We start from the raw sequence: 16,585 nt of genomic DNA, 5'->3' as shown, positions 1-16,585 counted from the left end.
GCTTGTCACTTTGTGTGCAGGTACATCGACAACCCGCTGCTGATCGGCGGCAAGAAGTTCGACCTCCGGCTGTACGTGCTGGTCACTTCGTTCCGGCCGCTCAAGGCGTACCTCTTCAGGCTGGGCTTCTGCCGCTTCTGCACCGTCAAGTACGACGCCAGCATACAGGAGCTGGACAACATGTACGTCCACCTCACCAACGTCTCCGTCCAGAAGCACGGAGTGAGTACCCCGCTTCAGCTGGGTTCTGGAAGGGTTGCTCGACTGAGAATGCCTTTTGTATGAATGGTAGTCAAATGAAGACGCATTTATCCTTCCGTGAGACACGACGGTCAGTGCCTTCATGGAAAAATGTTTGCGTTGCCTGTGGAACCGTGATTGCAGTTAGGAGTGTGCCTCTTCATCCGAAGCAAATCCACGGCCACGAATGTTTTTCTTCAGGGCATCAAAAATACGGAAATCGCATGGGGAGAGCTCGGGGCGCTATGGAGGACGTGTAGAGGCTTCTCAGCGGAACGTCTGCAGCTTATTCGAAATAACCTTTGTGGATGAGCCCACGTATTGACAAGGTTGTTTCGACTACGCTGCAGAAGTTTCACTGGGTAGCTGTTACACATCGTCCGTAGATTTCCGATCTGTCCACATGCGACTTCCGTAGTTTTGGAGCCCTGGAGAACGATGTTCGTGGCCGTCGATTTGCTTCGGACGAAGGGGTGCACACCTGGTGTAACACGCCCGGGAGTACCAATGGGTGGGGTGGTGCCTTTAAACTGATTGTCGCTTCTGCTTTCCTTGACCGTGCGCCCTGTGCACACCACGTACCTGGTAATCCCGCGGCTGTCGTGCTGTTCTGCTCCACACTGCTGCTGGCTTGCCTGAAATAATCTTTCGAAATATGCAAGCGGCTGTAGGGGAGCACTCAACGTTAAAACACAACACTGTTCGACGTCTGGTATGAACATCTGTATTCTGAGACTGTATGGAAATCGCAGGTTGTACTGTTTACATTCTGATTCAGAAGTGTTATCCCAATTAATGGATGATTAACAGTCCACAATATCATTCGGACGAGCGCACGCGTAACCGACACGACGCGGGTGATTGTTGATGATGCGGAAGCCGAATGATCGAAGGAACATTCTTACGCCCGTCACGCATACACTGATATTTGGTACCAGTCCCCCTTGACACTAATAATGAATGATATGGCACTGTTCGTAAAGTTATTTTTTTCAGTTCTCAGTTCTCACTTGCACGAGCGTGCGCGTAACCGTCGCGGCGCGGCTGATTGTTGATAAATGCGGAAACGCGATGATGGAACGCACGTTCTCACGCTCGCTACAAGACACTGGCACTTGACTGCACTCTCTTGTGGTGACTAATTTTTGCTGATTCACATTAGTTCATTCTGGGAGACCGAACACGGCGCGGATGATTGATACAGTACGGTACGACACGCAACGAGAGGATACACAAATACTTTATCAGCAGCACTGCTCATTTTTAAATTAATTCTTGACGCATCTTCCTCTGAATCACTTCCATATTTCGTCACTTTATTGTAATAGCACATGTAGCAACCCTTGGACTTCCATACTAACAATGCTTTTTACATCCAGAGTTACACACTACTCAACGTAACAGTTTCGTGTCCCGCGCTCGGCTCTCTAGACGCGGCTGCCCTCAAAGATACTCCACAACTAAACCAGCGATATGACACTGGGAACAATCATGGTTCCGTAGGCAACCGCAAACACTTTCCTATGAAGGAACTGACCGCCATGTCTCTACATCTACATCAACATCTACACCTACATCCATACTCCGCAAGCCACCTGACGGTGTGTGGTGGAGGGTACCTTGAGTACCTCTATCGGTTCTCCCTTCTATTCCAGTCTCGTATTGATCGTGGAAAGAAGGATTGTCGGTATGCTTCTGTGTGGGCTCTAATCTCTCTGATTTTATCCTCATGGTCTCTTCGCGAGATATACGTAGGAGGGAGCAATATACTGCTTGACTCTTCGGTGAAGGTATGTTCTCGAAACTTTAACAAAAGCCCGTACCGAGCTACTGAGCGTCTCTCCTGCAGAGTCTTCTACTGGAGTTTATCTATCATCTCCGTAACGCTTTCGCGATTACTAAATGATCCTGTAACGAAGCGCGCTGCTCTCCGTTGGATCTTCTCTATCTCTTCTATCAACCCTATCTGGTACGGATACCACACTGCTGAGCAGTATTCAAGCAGTGGGCGAACAAGCGTACTGTAACCTACTTCCTTTGTTTTCGGATTGCATTTCCTTAGGATTCTTCCAATGAATCTCAGTCTGGCATTTGCTTTACCGACGACCAACTTGATATGATCGTTCCATTTTAAATCACTCCTAATGCCTACTCGCAGATAATTTATGGAATGAACTGCTTCCAGTTGCTGACCGGCTATTTTGTACCTAAATGATAAGGGATCTATCTTTCTATGTATTCGCAGCACATTACACTTGTCTACATTGAGATTCAATTGCCACTTCATGCACGATGCGTCAATTCGCTGCAGATCCTCCTGCATTTCAGTACAATTTTCCATTGTTACAACCTCTCGATACACCACAGCATCATCTGCAAAAAGCCTCAGTGAACTTCCGATATCATCCACAAGGTCATTTATGTATATTGTGAATAGCAACGGTCCTACGACACTCCCCTGCGGCACACCTGAAATCACTCTTACTTCGGAAGACTTCTCTCGATTGAGAATGACATGCTGCGTTCTGTTATCTAGAAACTCTTCAATCCACTCACACAATTGGTCTGATAGTCCATATGCTCTTACTTTGTTCATTAAACGACTGTGGGGAACTGTATCGAACGCCTTGCGGAAGTCAAGAAACACGGTATCTACCTGTGAACCCGTGTCTATGGCCCTCCGAGTTTCGTGGACGAATAGCGCGAGCTGGGTTTCACACGTCCGTCTTTTTCGAAACTCATGCTGATTCCTACAGAGTACATTTCTAGTCTCCAGAAAAGTCATTATACTCGAACATAATATGTGTTCCAAAATTCTACAACTGGTCGACGTTAGAGATATAGGTCTATAGTTCTGCAAATGTGTTCGACGTCCCTTCTTGAAAACGGGGATGAACTGTGCCCTTTTCCAATCATTTGGAACGCTACGCTCTTGTAGAGACCTACGGTACACCGCTGCAAGAAGGGGGGCAAGTTCCTTCGCGTACTCTATGTAAAATCGAACTGGTATCCCATCAGGTCCAGCGGCCTTTTCTCTTTTGAGCGATTTTAATTGTTTGTCTATCCCTCTGTCGTCTATTTCGATATCTACCATTTTGTCATCTGTGCGACAATCTAGAGAAGGAACTACAGTGCAGTCTTCCTCTGTGAAACAGCCTTGGAAAAAGACATTTTGTATTTCGGCCCTTAGTCTGTCATCCTCTATTTCAGTACCATTTTGGTCACAGAGTGTCTGGACATTTTGTTTTGATCCATCTACCGCTTTGACATAAGGCCAAAATTTCTTATGATTTTCTGCCAAGTCAGTACATAGAACTTTACTTTCGAATTCATTGAACGCCTCTCGCATAGCCCTCCTCACACTACATTTCGCTTCGCGTAATTTTTGTTTGTCTGCAAGGCTTCGGCTATGTTTATGTTTGCTGTGAAGTTCCCTTTGCTTCCGCAGCAGTTTTCTAACTCGGTTGTTGTACCACGGTGGCTCTTTTCCATCTCTTACGATGTTTCTTGGCACATACTCATCTAACGCATAATGTACGACGGTTTCGAACTTTGTCCACTGATCCTCAGCACTATCTGTACCTGAGACAAAACTTTTGTGTTGAGCCGTCAGGTACTCTGTAATCTGCTTTTTGTCACTTTTGCTAAACTGAAAAATCTTCCTACCTTATTTTAATATTTTATTTACTGCTGAAATTATCGATGCCGTAACCGCTTTATGATCGCTGATTCCCTGTACTGCGTTAACTGTTTCAAATAGTTCGGGTCTGTTTGTCACCAGAAGGTCTAATATGTTATCGCCACGAGTCGGTTCTCTGTTTAACTGCTCAAGGTAGTTTTCAGATAAAGCACTTAAAAAAATTTCACTGGATTCTTTGTCCCTGCCACCCGTTATGATCGTTTGAGTCTGCCAGTCCATATCCGGCAAATTAAAATCTCCACCCAGAACTATAACATGGTGGGGAAATCTACTCGAAATATTTTCCAAATTATCCTTCAGGTGCTCAGCCACAACAGCTGCTGAGCCAGGGGGCCTATAGAGACATCCAATTACCATGTCTGTGCCTGCTTTAACCGTGACCTTCACCCAAATTATTTCACATTTCGGGTCTCCGTCAATTTCCTTCGATACTATTGCACTTCTTATATCTATAAACACGCCTCCCCCCCGCCTGTCTCTGCGGTATACGTTCCAATCTGAGTTTAGGATTTCATTACTGTTTACGTCTGGTTTCAGCCAACTTTCTATCCCTAGTACTACATGGGCGTTGTGACCGTGTATTAATGAGAGCAGTTCTGGTACCTTTCTATAGACGCTCCTGCAGTTTACTATTAGCACATTAATGTTGTTATTCCCTGTTGCATTTTGCCTACTCCTAACTTGCCGCGTCTCAGGAGGCGTCTTGTCGGGCCTAGGGAGGGGATTCTCTAACCTAAAAAAGCCCCATGTGCACTCCACACGTACTCCGCTACCCTTGTAGCCGCTTCCCGCGTGTAGTGCACAGTGTGATAAGCCTATTAACATTTAAGGGGATTACTTTTGAAATAATAAACAGTTTATTTACTTTTTTCTATCTGTCTCGTTTTCATTTGACTGCCTCTTATGCATCCACTCCCCAAACATTGCACCTTAGATGATAAAATATCGCCAGTTGATATTTTCTGCAACCCTTTCGAGGCTTTTGACTACATACTTCATGTTACTATCTTACAAAAACTTAAATATTATTGAACTGATGGCCTTACAAACAACTGGTTTCGATCTTACTTAACAAACAGAATGCAAGAATTTGTGCTGAATAATTCAAATAACGTTTCAACGAGAGAAAGTTTTAGTGGCTGAGGAGAAATCACTTATTGAATCGCACGTGGCCAACTCCTATCCATTGGTGTATGGGAATGACCTTTCGGTCAACGTTCGTGAAGCAAAATTAGTAAAAATAAATGTAAATGTCGTGTGGCTAGGGCCTCCCGTCGGGTAGACCGTTCGCCTGGTGCAGGTCTTTCGATTTGACGCCACTTCGGCGACTTGCGTATCGATGGGGATGAAATGATGATGATTAGGACAACACAACACCCAGTCCCTGAGAGGAGAAAATCTCCGACCCAGTCGGGAATCGAACCCGGGCCCTTAGGATTGACAGTCTGTCGCGCTGACCACTTTTTTTTTTTTTTTTTTTTTTTTTTTTTTTTCGGTAAGGTTCGTTGCGTTTGGTCTGGGTGGACGTCATACGACATCCGTTCCAGTTGATCGTTGATTCCTTTACTCAACTTTTTTACTACAGAGGGTCAGCGCCTCTCTGACCGAACACGTGAGAGCTACTGTGTCGGCTACCACTCAGCTACCGGAGGCGGACAGCAAAACTAGTACTCTTTGTAAACGATACTTGTTGTTGTTGTGGTCTTCAGTCCTGAGACTGGTTTGATGCATCTCTCCATGCTACTCAATCCTGTGCAAGCTTCTTCATCTCCCAGTACCTACTGCAGCCTACATCCCACTGAATCTGCTTAGTGTATTCATCTCTTGGTCTCCCTCTACGATTTTTACCCTCCACGCTGCCCTCCAATACTAAATTGGTGATCCCTCGGTGTCTCAGAACATGTCCTACCAACCGATCCCTTCTTTTAGTCAAGTTGTGCCACAAGCTCCTCTTCTCCCCAATTCTATTCAATACCTCCTCATTAGTTATGTGATCTACCCATCTAATCTTCAGCATTCTTCTGTAGCACCTCATTTCGAAAGCTTCTATTCTCTTCTTGTCCAAACTATTTATTGTCCATGTTTCACTTCCATACATGGCTACACTCCATACAAATACTTTCAGAAACAACTTCCTGACACTTAAATCTATACTTGATGTTAACAAATTTCTCTTCTTCAGAAACGCTTTCCTTGCCATTGCCAGTCTACATTTTATATCCTCTCTACTTCGACAATCATCAGTTATTTTGCTCCCCAAATAGCAAAACTCCTTTACTACTTTAAGCGTCTCATTTCCTAATCTAATTCCCTCAGCATCACCCGATCTAATTCGACTACATTCCATTATCCTCGTTTTGCTGTTGTTGATGTTCATCTTATATCCTCCTTTCAAGACACTGTCCATTCCATTCAACTGCTCTTCCAAGTCCTTTGCTGTCTCTGACAGAATTACAATGTCATCGGCGAACCTCAAAGTTTTTATTTTTTCACCGTGGATTTTAATACCTACGCCAAATTTTTCTTTTGTTTCCTTCACTGCTTGCACAATACACAGATTGAATAACATCGGGGAGAGGCTACAACCCTGTCTCACTCCCTTCCCATCCACTGCTTCCCTTTCATGCCCTCGACTCTTATAACTACCATCTGATTTCTGTACAAATTGTAAATAGCCTTTCGTTCCCTGTATTTTACCCTTGACACCTTTAGAATTTGAAAGAGAGTATTCCAATCAACATTGTCCAAAGCTTTCTCTAAGTCTACAAATGCTAGAAACGTAGGTTTGCTTTTCCTTAATCTTTCTTCTGAGGTAAGTCGTAAGGTCAGTATTGCCTCACGTGTTCCAAAATTTCTACGGAATCCAAACTGATCTTCCCCGAGGTCGGCTTCTACCAGTTTTTCCATTCGTCTGTAAAGAATTCACGTTAGTATTTTGCAGCTGTGACTTATTAAACTGATACCTTCGGTAATTTTCGCATCTACCAACACCTGCTTTCTTTGGGATTGGAATTATTATATTATTCTTGAAGTGTGAGGGTAGTGTTGTAATAAATCCCATTGAAGAGGAAGCAAGAGAAGATATTGTTAACGATATTTTTCAAAGAATTATTAATTGGTTGTCTGAAAATGGATTTTCCCTTAATTTCCTGATAACGCACTGTATCCAGTTCTGCACAACAAACAGAGTGATAACAACAATTAGTGTAGGACATGAATAGGCATCAGTAAGCACGGTAGAATGGTGTAGACTTTTTCGTGTGCATATTGGTGGAAACCTGAATTGGAAGGGACATACTAGTGAGCTATTCAAACAGGTTGGTTCAGCTACTTTTGCTCTTCGTATAATTGCTAATCTTGGATACAAACGGATCACTCTGCTAACATATTTTACATGTTAACACTTAGTAGTGCCTTATGGAATATTTTCTTAAGGTTAATGATCACTTAGGAAGAAAATATGGTACTGGTTGCACGCAAGAAAGCATTAAGAATAATATTTGGTGTTCACCTGCGAGTCATCTTGTAGGTACCTCATCAAGGAATTTGTCATGTTAACGGCAACTTCACAATGTACAAACATTCACTTATGGAAGTCATCATAAATAATCATCACAATTTGAGATGAGTAGTGATATCCATACCTACAACAGCAGAGGTTCTGCTGTTCTATCCATTATTGAAGGTGTGAATGATTCATGAAGGAGTTCAAAAGGAATCGACAAACGTTTCTGATTATTTGTCCAATAACATAGAATGTTGGACAGGGAGCAAAGCAAGTTTTAACTCTATCCCAAAATCTGGCCAACTCCTTTTCTACCATGGCGAATTTTTATTTAACGACGGTAGCTGGAACAAGCTAATTAGTGTAGTTACACGGGTAGGAATGAAAAATAATACGTTGATTGATGTAAAGATTATTCAGGTATAGTTAAGTTACGCTGTAAATTCGCTCGTTCCACATCATTTCGATAAAAATCGTCCAAATGATCATGTAACTAACTACCTACGTTATCCGCAGGTAGGTGAAACGTATCTGTATATTGGGTTTGCGAAACCATTAGTGGGAAAATTATGCAGATTGTAAAGGGTCTCAAACGCAGTGCTTTGAGATTAGTAATCAATATTACTTGGATTCCTTAGACCTTGCTGAGAAGAAATGAAGGCTGAATGGAACAGGCATTTCGACAGCAGAACTGAATAATCGAGTTCCAGCGCCTCACTTCCCAAGCTTTCTTTCTTTTTGTTTTTTTTGTTTCCTGCTTCATAATTGCTCTGACTGACTTAATGTGGCCGTTCACAACTTCACAAATTCCTCTCCTGTGCCAATCTCTTCAACTCACAGTAGCACTTCACCAGTGCTCCTCAATTATTTGGTGTATGTGTTCCACTCTCTGTCATTGCCTACAGTTTTGTCCTCTACGACTGTCTCTAGTGCCATGAAGTTGTTCCCTAACGTCTCAACACACGTGCTGTCAGCCCAGTCAGTGCTTGCTACTTAATCATTTTCTCTCCGATTCCGCGGAGAGCTTCCTCATTTCTCACATTATCCGTCCATTTACGTGCAGGATTCTTATATAACACACATCTTAAAACCGCACAGTCCATGATCCACTCCCATACAACACCATGTTCCAGACGAACATTTTTAGAAATTTCTCCCTCAAGTTAACACTTATTTTTGATAGAAGAAGTAGGCTTATTCTAGCGAGGAACGCCTTCTTCGCGTGTGATAGTTGGCTTTTTATATCTTACCTGTTTGGTCTGCCATGCATTATTTTGCTCCACAGGTAGCGAAATTCCTTCACTTCATCTGCTGCGTGGTTGCCAATGTTTATATTAAATTTTTTGCTAATCTCGTTTCTGCTGCTCTGCTTCATTACAGATTTTTCTCATTTTAGCGTTTACTCTTAATTCGTATTCTATGGCCAGAGACTGTTTAATCCGTTCAGAAGGTCTTGTAATGTTTCCTCATTTTCACTGAGGATAGCAGGTTCATTGATGTCATTTCACCCAGAGTTTTAATCCGACTCACAGTTCTTAGTGATAGACGGTAAATCATCGAGTAGAACAGAAGTGATATCTGGCGTTCTGCAAGGTAGTGTTATAGGCCCTCTGCTGTTCCTGATTTACATAAATGATCTAGGTGATAATCTGAGCAGGCCCCTTAGATTGTTTGTAGATGACGCTGTAATTTGCCGTCTAGTGAAATCATCAGACGATCAATTCCAGTTACAAAATGATCTAGAGAGAATTTCTGTATGGTGCTAAAAGTGGCAACTGGCACTAAACAAAGAAAGTGCGAGGTCATCCACATGATTACTAAAAGAAATCCGATAAATTTTGGGTATATGATTAATCGCATAAATCTAGGGGCTCTCAATTTGACTAAATACCTAAGAATTACAATTACGAGCAACTTAAATTGGAAAGACCACATAGATAATGTTGTGGAGAAGGCGAAACAAATACTGCGCTTTGTTGGCGGGACACTTAAAAGATGCGACAAACCCACTAAAGAGACAGCCTAGATTACGCATGTCTGTCCTCTGCTGGAATATTGCTGCGCTGTGTGGGATCCTTACCATTGACGGAGGACATGGAAAAAGTGCAAAGAAGGGCAGCTCGTTTCCTGTTATTGCGCAATAGGGGTGACAGTGTCACTGATATGATACGCGAGTTGGGGTGGCAGTCACTGAAAGAAAGGCTGTTTTCTTTGCGGCGAGATCTATTTACGACATTTCAGTCACCAACTTTTCTCTTCTGAATGCGAAAATATTTTGTTGACACCCCCATACGTAGGGTGAAATGATCATCATAATAAAATAAGAGAAATCAGAGCTCGAACGGAAAGATTTAGGTGTTCCTCTTTCCCACGCGCCATTCGAGAGTGGAATGGTAGACAAGTAGTATGAAAATGGTTCGATGAACCCTCTACCAGGCACTTAAGTGTGAATTGCAGAGTAACCATGTCTACATCTACATCTACATCTACATTGATACTCCGCAAGCCACCCAACGGTGTGTGGCGGAGGGCACTTTACGTGCCACTGTCATTACCTCCCTTTCCTGTTCCAGTCGCGTATGGTTCGCGGGAAGAACGACTGTCTGAAAGCCTCCGTGCGCGCTCTAATCTCTCTAATTTTACATTCGTGATCTCCTCGGGAAGTATAAGTAGGGGGAAGCAATATATTCGATACCTCATCCAGAAACGCACCCCCTCGAAACCTGGCGAGCAAGCTACACCGCGATGCAGAGCGCCTCTCTTGCAGAGTCTGCCACTTGAGTTTATTAAACATCTCCGTAACGCTATCACGGTTACCAAATAACCCAGTGACGAAACGCGCCGCTCTTCTTTGGATCTTCTCTATCTCCTCCGTCAACCCGACCTGGTACGGATCCCACACTGATGAGCAATACTCAAGTATAGGTCGAACGAGTGTTTTGTAAGCCACCTCCTTTGTTGATGGACTACATTTTCTAAGCACTCTCCCAATGAATCTCAACCTGGTACCCGCCTTACCAACAATTAGTTTTATATGATCATTCCACTTCAAATCGTTCCGTACGCATACTCCCAGATATTTTACAGAAGTAACTGCTACCAGTGTTTGTTCCGCTATCATATAATCATACAATAAAGGATCCTTCTTTCTATGTATTCGCAATACATTACATTTGTCTATGTTAAGAGTCAGTTGCCACTCCCTGCACCAAGTGCCTATCCGCTGCAGATCTTCCTGTATTTCGCTACAATTTTCTAATGCAGCAACTTCTCTGTATACTACAGCATCATCCGCGAAAAGCCGCATGGAACTTCCGACACTATCTACTAAGTCATTTATATATATTGTGAAAAGCAATGGTCCCATAACACTCCCCTGTGGCACGCCAGAGGTTACTTTAACGTCTGTAGACGTCTCTCCATTGATAACAACATGCTGTGTTCTGTTTGCCAAAAACTCCTCAATCCAGCCACACAGCTGGTCTGATATTCCGTAGGCTCTTACTTTGCTTATCAGGCGACAGTGCGGAACTGTATCGAACGCCTTCCGGAAGTCAAGAAAAATAGCATCTACCTGGGAGCCTGTATCTAATATTTTCTGGGTCTCATGAACAAATAAGGCGAGTTGGGTCTCACACGATCGCTGTTTCCGGAATCCATGTTGATTCCTACATAGTAGATTCTGGGTTTCCAGAAATGACATGATACGCGAGCAAAAAACATGTTCTAAAATTCTACAAGAGATCGACGTAAGAGATATAGGTCTATAGTTTTGCGCATCTGCTCGACGACCCTTCTTGAAGACTGGGACTATCTGTGCTCTTTTCCAATCATTTGGAACCTTCCGTTCCTCTAGAGACTTGCGGTACAAGGCTGTTAGAAGGGGGGCAAGTTCTTTCGCGTACTCTGTGTAGAATCGAATTGGTATCCCGTCAGGTCCAGTGGACTTTCCTCTATTGAGTGATTCCAGTTGCTTTTCTATTCCTTGGACACTTATTTCGATGTCAGCCATTTTTTCGTTTGTGCGAGGATTTAGAGAAGGAACTGCAGTGCGGTCTTCCTCTGTGAAACAGCTTTGGAAAAAGGTGTTTAGTATTTCAGCTTTACGCGTGTCATCCTCTGTTTCAATGCCATCATCATCCCGTAGTGTCTGGATATGCTGTTTCGAGCCACTTACTGATTTAACGTAAGACCAGAACTTCCTAGGATTTTCTGTCAAGTCGGTACATAGAATTTTACTTTCGAATTCGATGAACGCTTCACGCATAGCCCTCCTTACGCTAACTTTGACATCGTTTAGCTTCTGTTTGTCTGAGAGGTTTTGGCTGCGTTTAAACTTGGAGTGGAGCTCTCTTTGCTTTCGCAGTAGTTTCCTAACTTTGTTGTTGTACCACGGTGGGTTTTTCCCGTCCCTCACAGTTTTACTCGGCACGTACCTGTCTAAAACGCATTTTACGATTGCCTTGAACTTTTTCCATAAACACTCAACATTGTCAGTGTCGGAACAGAAATTTTCGTTTTGATCTGTTAGGTAGTCTGAAATCTGCCTTCTATTACTCTTGCTAAACAGATAAACCTTCCTCCCTTTTTTTATATTCCTATTAACTTCCATAATCAGGGATGCTGCAACGGCCTTATGATCACTGATTCCCTGTTCTGTACATACAGATTCGAAAAGTTCGGGTCTGTTTGTTATCAGTAGGTCCAATATGTTATCTCCACGAGTCGGTTCTCTGTTTAATTGCTCGAGGTAATTTTCGGATAGTGCACTCAGTATAATGTCACTCGATGCTCTGTCCCTACCACCCGTCCTAAACATCTGAGTGTCCCAGTCTATATCTGGTAAATTGAAATCTCCACCTAAGACTATAACATACTGAGAAAATTTATGTGAAATGTATTCCAAATTTTCTCTCAGTTGTTCTGCCACTAATGCTGCTGAGTCGGGAGGTCGGTAAAAGGAGCCAATTATTAATCGATGTAGATATAGATGTAGAACCTTTCTTTTATTACCGTCGTTGCTTCTTAGAAGTTCAGGTTGAACAGTAAGGGAGAAAGTATGCATCCCTGCCTTAACACATTCTTCGTACTAACACGTCAAGTGTGACGTTTCAGTGCGACAGTGCTGGAGATTCGGGGTAGGAATATTGTGATGAAAATGGGAGCAGCACGGCCGTATTAATTGGTTCAAATTTAAATAAAGTACAACACGGTTAGAAATTAGTTATTAATTGTCACAATTTCTGGTTTCTCTAATCCACGAACTTAGCTATGGTTCAAATGGCTCTGAGCACTATGGGACTAAATCTGAGGTCATCAGTCTCCTAGAACTTAGACTACTTAAACCTAACTAACCTAAGGACTTCACACACATCCATGCCCGAGGCAGGATTCGAACCTGCGACCGTAGTGGTAGCGCGGTTCCAGGCTGTAGCGCCTAGAATCGCTCGGCCACAACGGCCGGCGACTTAGCTATGTTTCGCTGTGTTGAGAAGTAGTTGAAGTGAATTTCCCATCCAGAATTTGATTTTCTGTGGTTTCCGAATATTATTTCTGCGGAATGTAGGGACGTTTCTTCAAGTTCCTCATCTTTGTTCATGCGAGCAGTTGTCCCGTGTCTAGTTAGACCTTCATTGACCAGGCGTTAAATGTGGAATTTCTGTATATTTGTCTCTAATGGCCTGAGTGAAATGCGTAAGTTAAAGCACAAAGTGATTTAAAGGTTCGTACGCTAAATGTCTCAAAACTTCCTCGAAAAAGAAATAGATATTCGAGATTGATTTACTGAATGAGAAACATGGCGTATTCCACGTGTACTTGCGTCTGTATCGGTGCTCAGATAAAAATTGTAGTAACAGATCACTCGCCTTATGGAGAAGCTAGCGGCTAGGATGAAGTCACAAGCGTCATCCAGTGTGTTTTTGCTTCCTGTGGTGTATATTCTCCACATTATCAAATTTGTATTTGACTTTCAAACCAACGCTGGCTACGAGCCTTGAACGAATTCTACGACTAAGAGAAAGGCGGTAATGATTTACACAAGAACCAGTCTTACTAAGCAGTTTTTGGGGACAGTGTATCTGCGCGCCCACGTTACGTGTGTGTGTGTTTGTGTGTGTGTGTGTGTGTGTGTGTGTGTGTGACAGAGTAAGAGAGAGTGGGAGAGAGAGAAAGCTCCATCTCTTTTGACATCAGTGCAAAAAAGACCTACGACTGTAAACTTCTATCTAATCTAAGAGATTTGAGTACCGTTATGCACGTACAGTTATGCCATTGGGTAACGGTGTTGTAAATATGGAACAAGGTTACGTGATAAACCTGTACGACCTGTGTGTCTCTTACTTACCTATGGGCACACGCATTAGTTTACGTTCTCAATGTGTCGCTGTAATTCGGAATGTATCTCGTCTTCTTCTTCTTCTTCTTTTTCCTTGCCATATTTCCCATGTCCTGCGGTCGGCCCTCATAGTCTTGTAACGCCAACGTGAACATATTTGTGTCACTTAACGGTGCCGTCCTATCGTTTTCGGGTTGTTCTGAAGTGTCCTAATCGGTCGGCATCCTTGGCCTTTTTTCCGTTATTTTGTGTGAAGTTGTTCTTGCTCTTGTCACATGGTTAGGTGTAATTAGAAGTCTAGAGGACAGAGATAAATGATTCGTACGCCGGAACACCAGGACGCCGAGTTAAAACATCTAAAGTAGGCTTTTGAGAAGAATGGATACTCTAGTACGGAAATAGACTTTTGCGACCGAATAACACGAGGCCTAAGGACAACGATAGGACACAGCGATGGAAGAACACGGTTTGTCTACCCTTCATCAAAAAAGTAACGGATCAAATCGGCAAGATTTTAAGGAAACATGACGTTCGACCGATTTTCAGACCAACTAAGAAAATAGGCCAGGCACTTCGTTCCGTTAAGGACAAACGTCCCCCTCTGTCTGCGAGAGGTGTATACAAGATTCTGTGTACGTGTGGTAAGGTCTACTTTGGAACTACAAAGAGAAGTGTTAATACATGGTTGAAGGAACATAAAAGTCTTTGCTGACTAGGGAAAACAGGCAAATCAGCCGTGGCAGAACATGCTTTTCATTCAGGTGATCATGTAGTGAAATTTTCGGAAACTGAAGTTTCATGTAAGTATTGGTAAAACACCACTACGAGCCCAAAGTACCGTTATCCAAGATCGTGGCGATGACGTAATCCAATATGGCGGCTGTGACGTCAATCAAGATGGCAGATTTTGGCGGGAAGATAGGTCACTTGGCCTACCTCCACTAACCTAACCCCCTCCCCAAGAAAAATGGTGGGAAGTTCAATTCCAACATGATAATACGTCACACCCCTGTTATCTCTACTAAGCAAGAGAATTGGCGCGAAAAAAGAACTTGTCTTCATTATTTAACCAATTTCAAGCATATGTGTTAGCCACTGAGTCTGGACTCCAACTGGCCTAGTTCATATCGCTGCCACCAGAGAGTGCCACCGTGATGTCAGATCGTGATGCAGGTACCGTTATTCAAGATGGCTGCTCCCAGTAGGTCTAGTTCCTACCGTCGCCACCAGAGGGCTCTGTCATGACGTCAGCTGATGACGTTCTGGGGTGTGGGAAATGGCAGTATCCAATAGGAGCCCTTAATCGAGTCAGGTGTTCGACTTCAGCCAATAGCACTGAAGTATCTGATGACGCCATCGTAGGAGATATAGGTTAATCTCAGCAGCTCCAGGGCCCCAGTCTTCGTCAGTCAGCAGGAGAAGAACCGCGAAGCACCAGCAGCAGCAGCAGCAGCAGCAGCAGCAGCAGTCGAACTCCAGCGAAGTCATGCAAAATAGGAATAAACAGAAAGTATCACCTTCAAATTATTCTATCTCGCATGTTAGTCTTATTGTTTTTCAAACTCTTCACTTATTGAACCGTATGTAATGATTCCTTGTCTTAGTTCAACAGGGTCGAGCGCCAACATGCCTAGCTCCGCAGACGCATCTGGACCTGCATCAGCCTCGACGGCCACCTCGTCGAGACCTACAGCGACAGCCCCTGACGCAGCGGCCATGGGGGGTCCTGTAGCGCTCATAGCCCACTTGTTGGAACAGGACACGGAGTCGCTGCTCTCCGTCCCACTCATCGACTTGTGTGATGATGGTACACGACCTGCACGTGACACATCGAATGCTGGCAGTGTTAAACAACAACAAGATGGAGGTCAGTACTGCGCGCCAACATACAGGGTGATTCAGAAAGAATACCACAACTTTAGGAGTTTAAAACTCTGCAACGACAAAAGGCAGAGCTAAGCACTATCTGTCGGCGAATTAAGGGAGCTATAAAGTTTCATTTAGTTGTACATTTGTTCGCTTGAGGCGCTGTTGACTAGGCGTCAGCGTCAGTTGATGCTAAGATGGCGACCGCTCAACAGAAAGCTTTTTGTGTTATTGAGTACGGCAGAAGTGAATCGACGACAGTTGTTCAGCGTGCATTTCGAATGAAGTATGGTGTTAAACCTCCTGATAGGTGGTGTATTAAACGTTGGTATAAACAGTTTACAGAGAATTGGTGTTTGTGCAAAGGGAAAAGTTCTGGACGGCCGAGAACGAGTGATGAAAATGTAGCACGCATCCAGCAAGCATTTGTTCGCAGCCCAGGAAAATCGACTCGCAGAGCTAGCAGAGAGCTGCAAATTCCACAATCAACTGTATGGAGAGTCCTACGAAAAAGGTTAGTTATGAAACCTTAGAGTCTGAAATTGGTTCAAGCACTGTCTGCAGCTGATAAGATTAAAAGAATCGATTTCTGTGATTTTATCCTTGCTCAAATGGAAACAGATGAATCTTTCGTTTCAAAGATTGTGTTTAGTGATGAAGCAACTTTCCACACTAACGGGAAAGTCAACCGTCACAATGTCTGTATATGGGGCACTGAGAATCCGCGGGAAACAACTCAGTATGAACGTGACTCGCCTAAGGTGAACGTTTTCTGTGCCATTTCAGCCAATAAAGTTTTTGGTCCCTTTTTTTTCGAAGGTGCTACTGTAACTGGACCACAGTATCTGGAGATGTTAGAGAATTGGCTGTTCCCTTAGTTCGAACAAGAAGCACAACAACTCATATTTCAGCAGGATGGAGGGCCACCACATTGGCA

General features: G+C 43.5%; 1 protein-coding gene across 1 annotated transcript in view; it reads left to right on the top strand.

Moving 5' to 3' along the window:
• Nucleotides 1-16,585, top strand: part of LOC124606602 (polyglutamylase complex subunit TTLL1) — a gene marked incomplete at its 3' end in the record, with an annotated part of 186,825 nt that overhangs the window by 104,070 nt on the left and 66,170 nt on the right. The window contains exon 6 of the mRNA XM_047138587.1: nucleotides 21-222. Coding sequence (XP_046994543.1) covers nucleotides 21-222 — 202 coding nt within the window. The remainder of the gene's footprint in view (nucleotides 1-20; nucleotides 223-16,585) is intronic.

The sequence above is a fragment of the Schistocerca americana genome, chromosome 3, assembly GCF_021461395.2.
Source record: "Schistocerca americana isolate TAMUIC-IGC-003095 chromosome 3, iqSchAmer2.1, whole genome shotgun sequence".
Lineage (NCBI taxonomy): Eukaryota > Metazoa > Arthropoda > Insecta > Orthoptera > Acrididae > Schistocerca > Schistocerca americana.
This window is presented reverse-complemented; position numbering and strand designations above follow the sequence as displayed.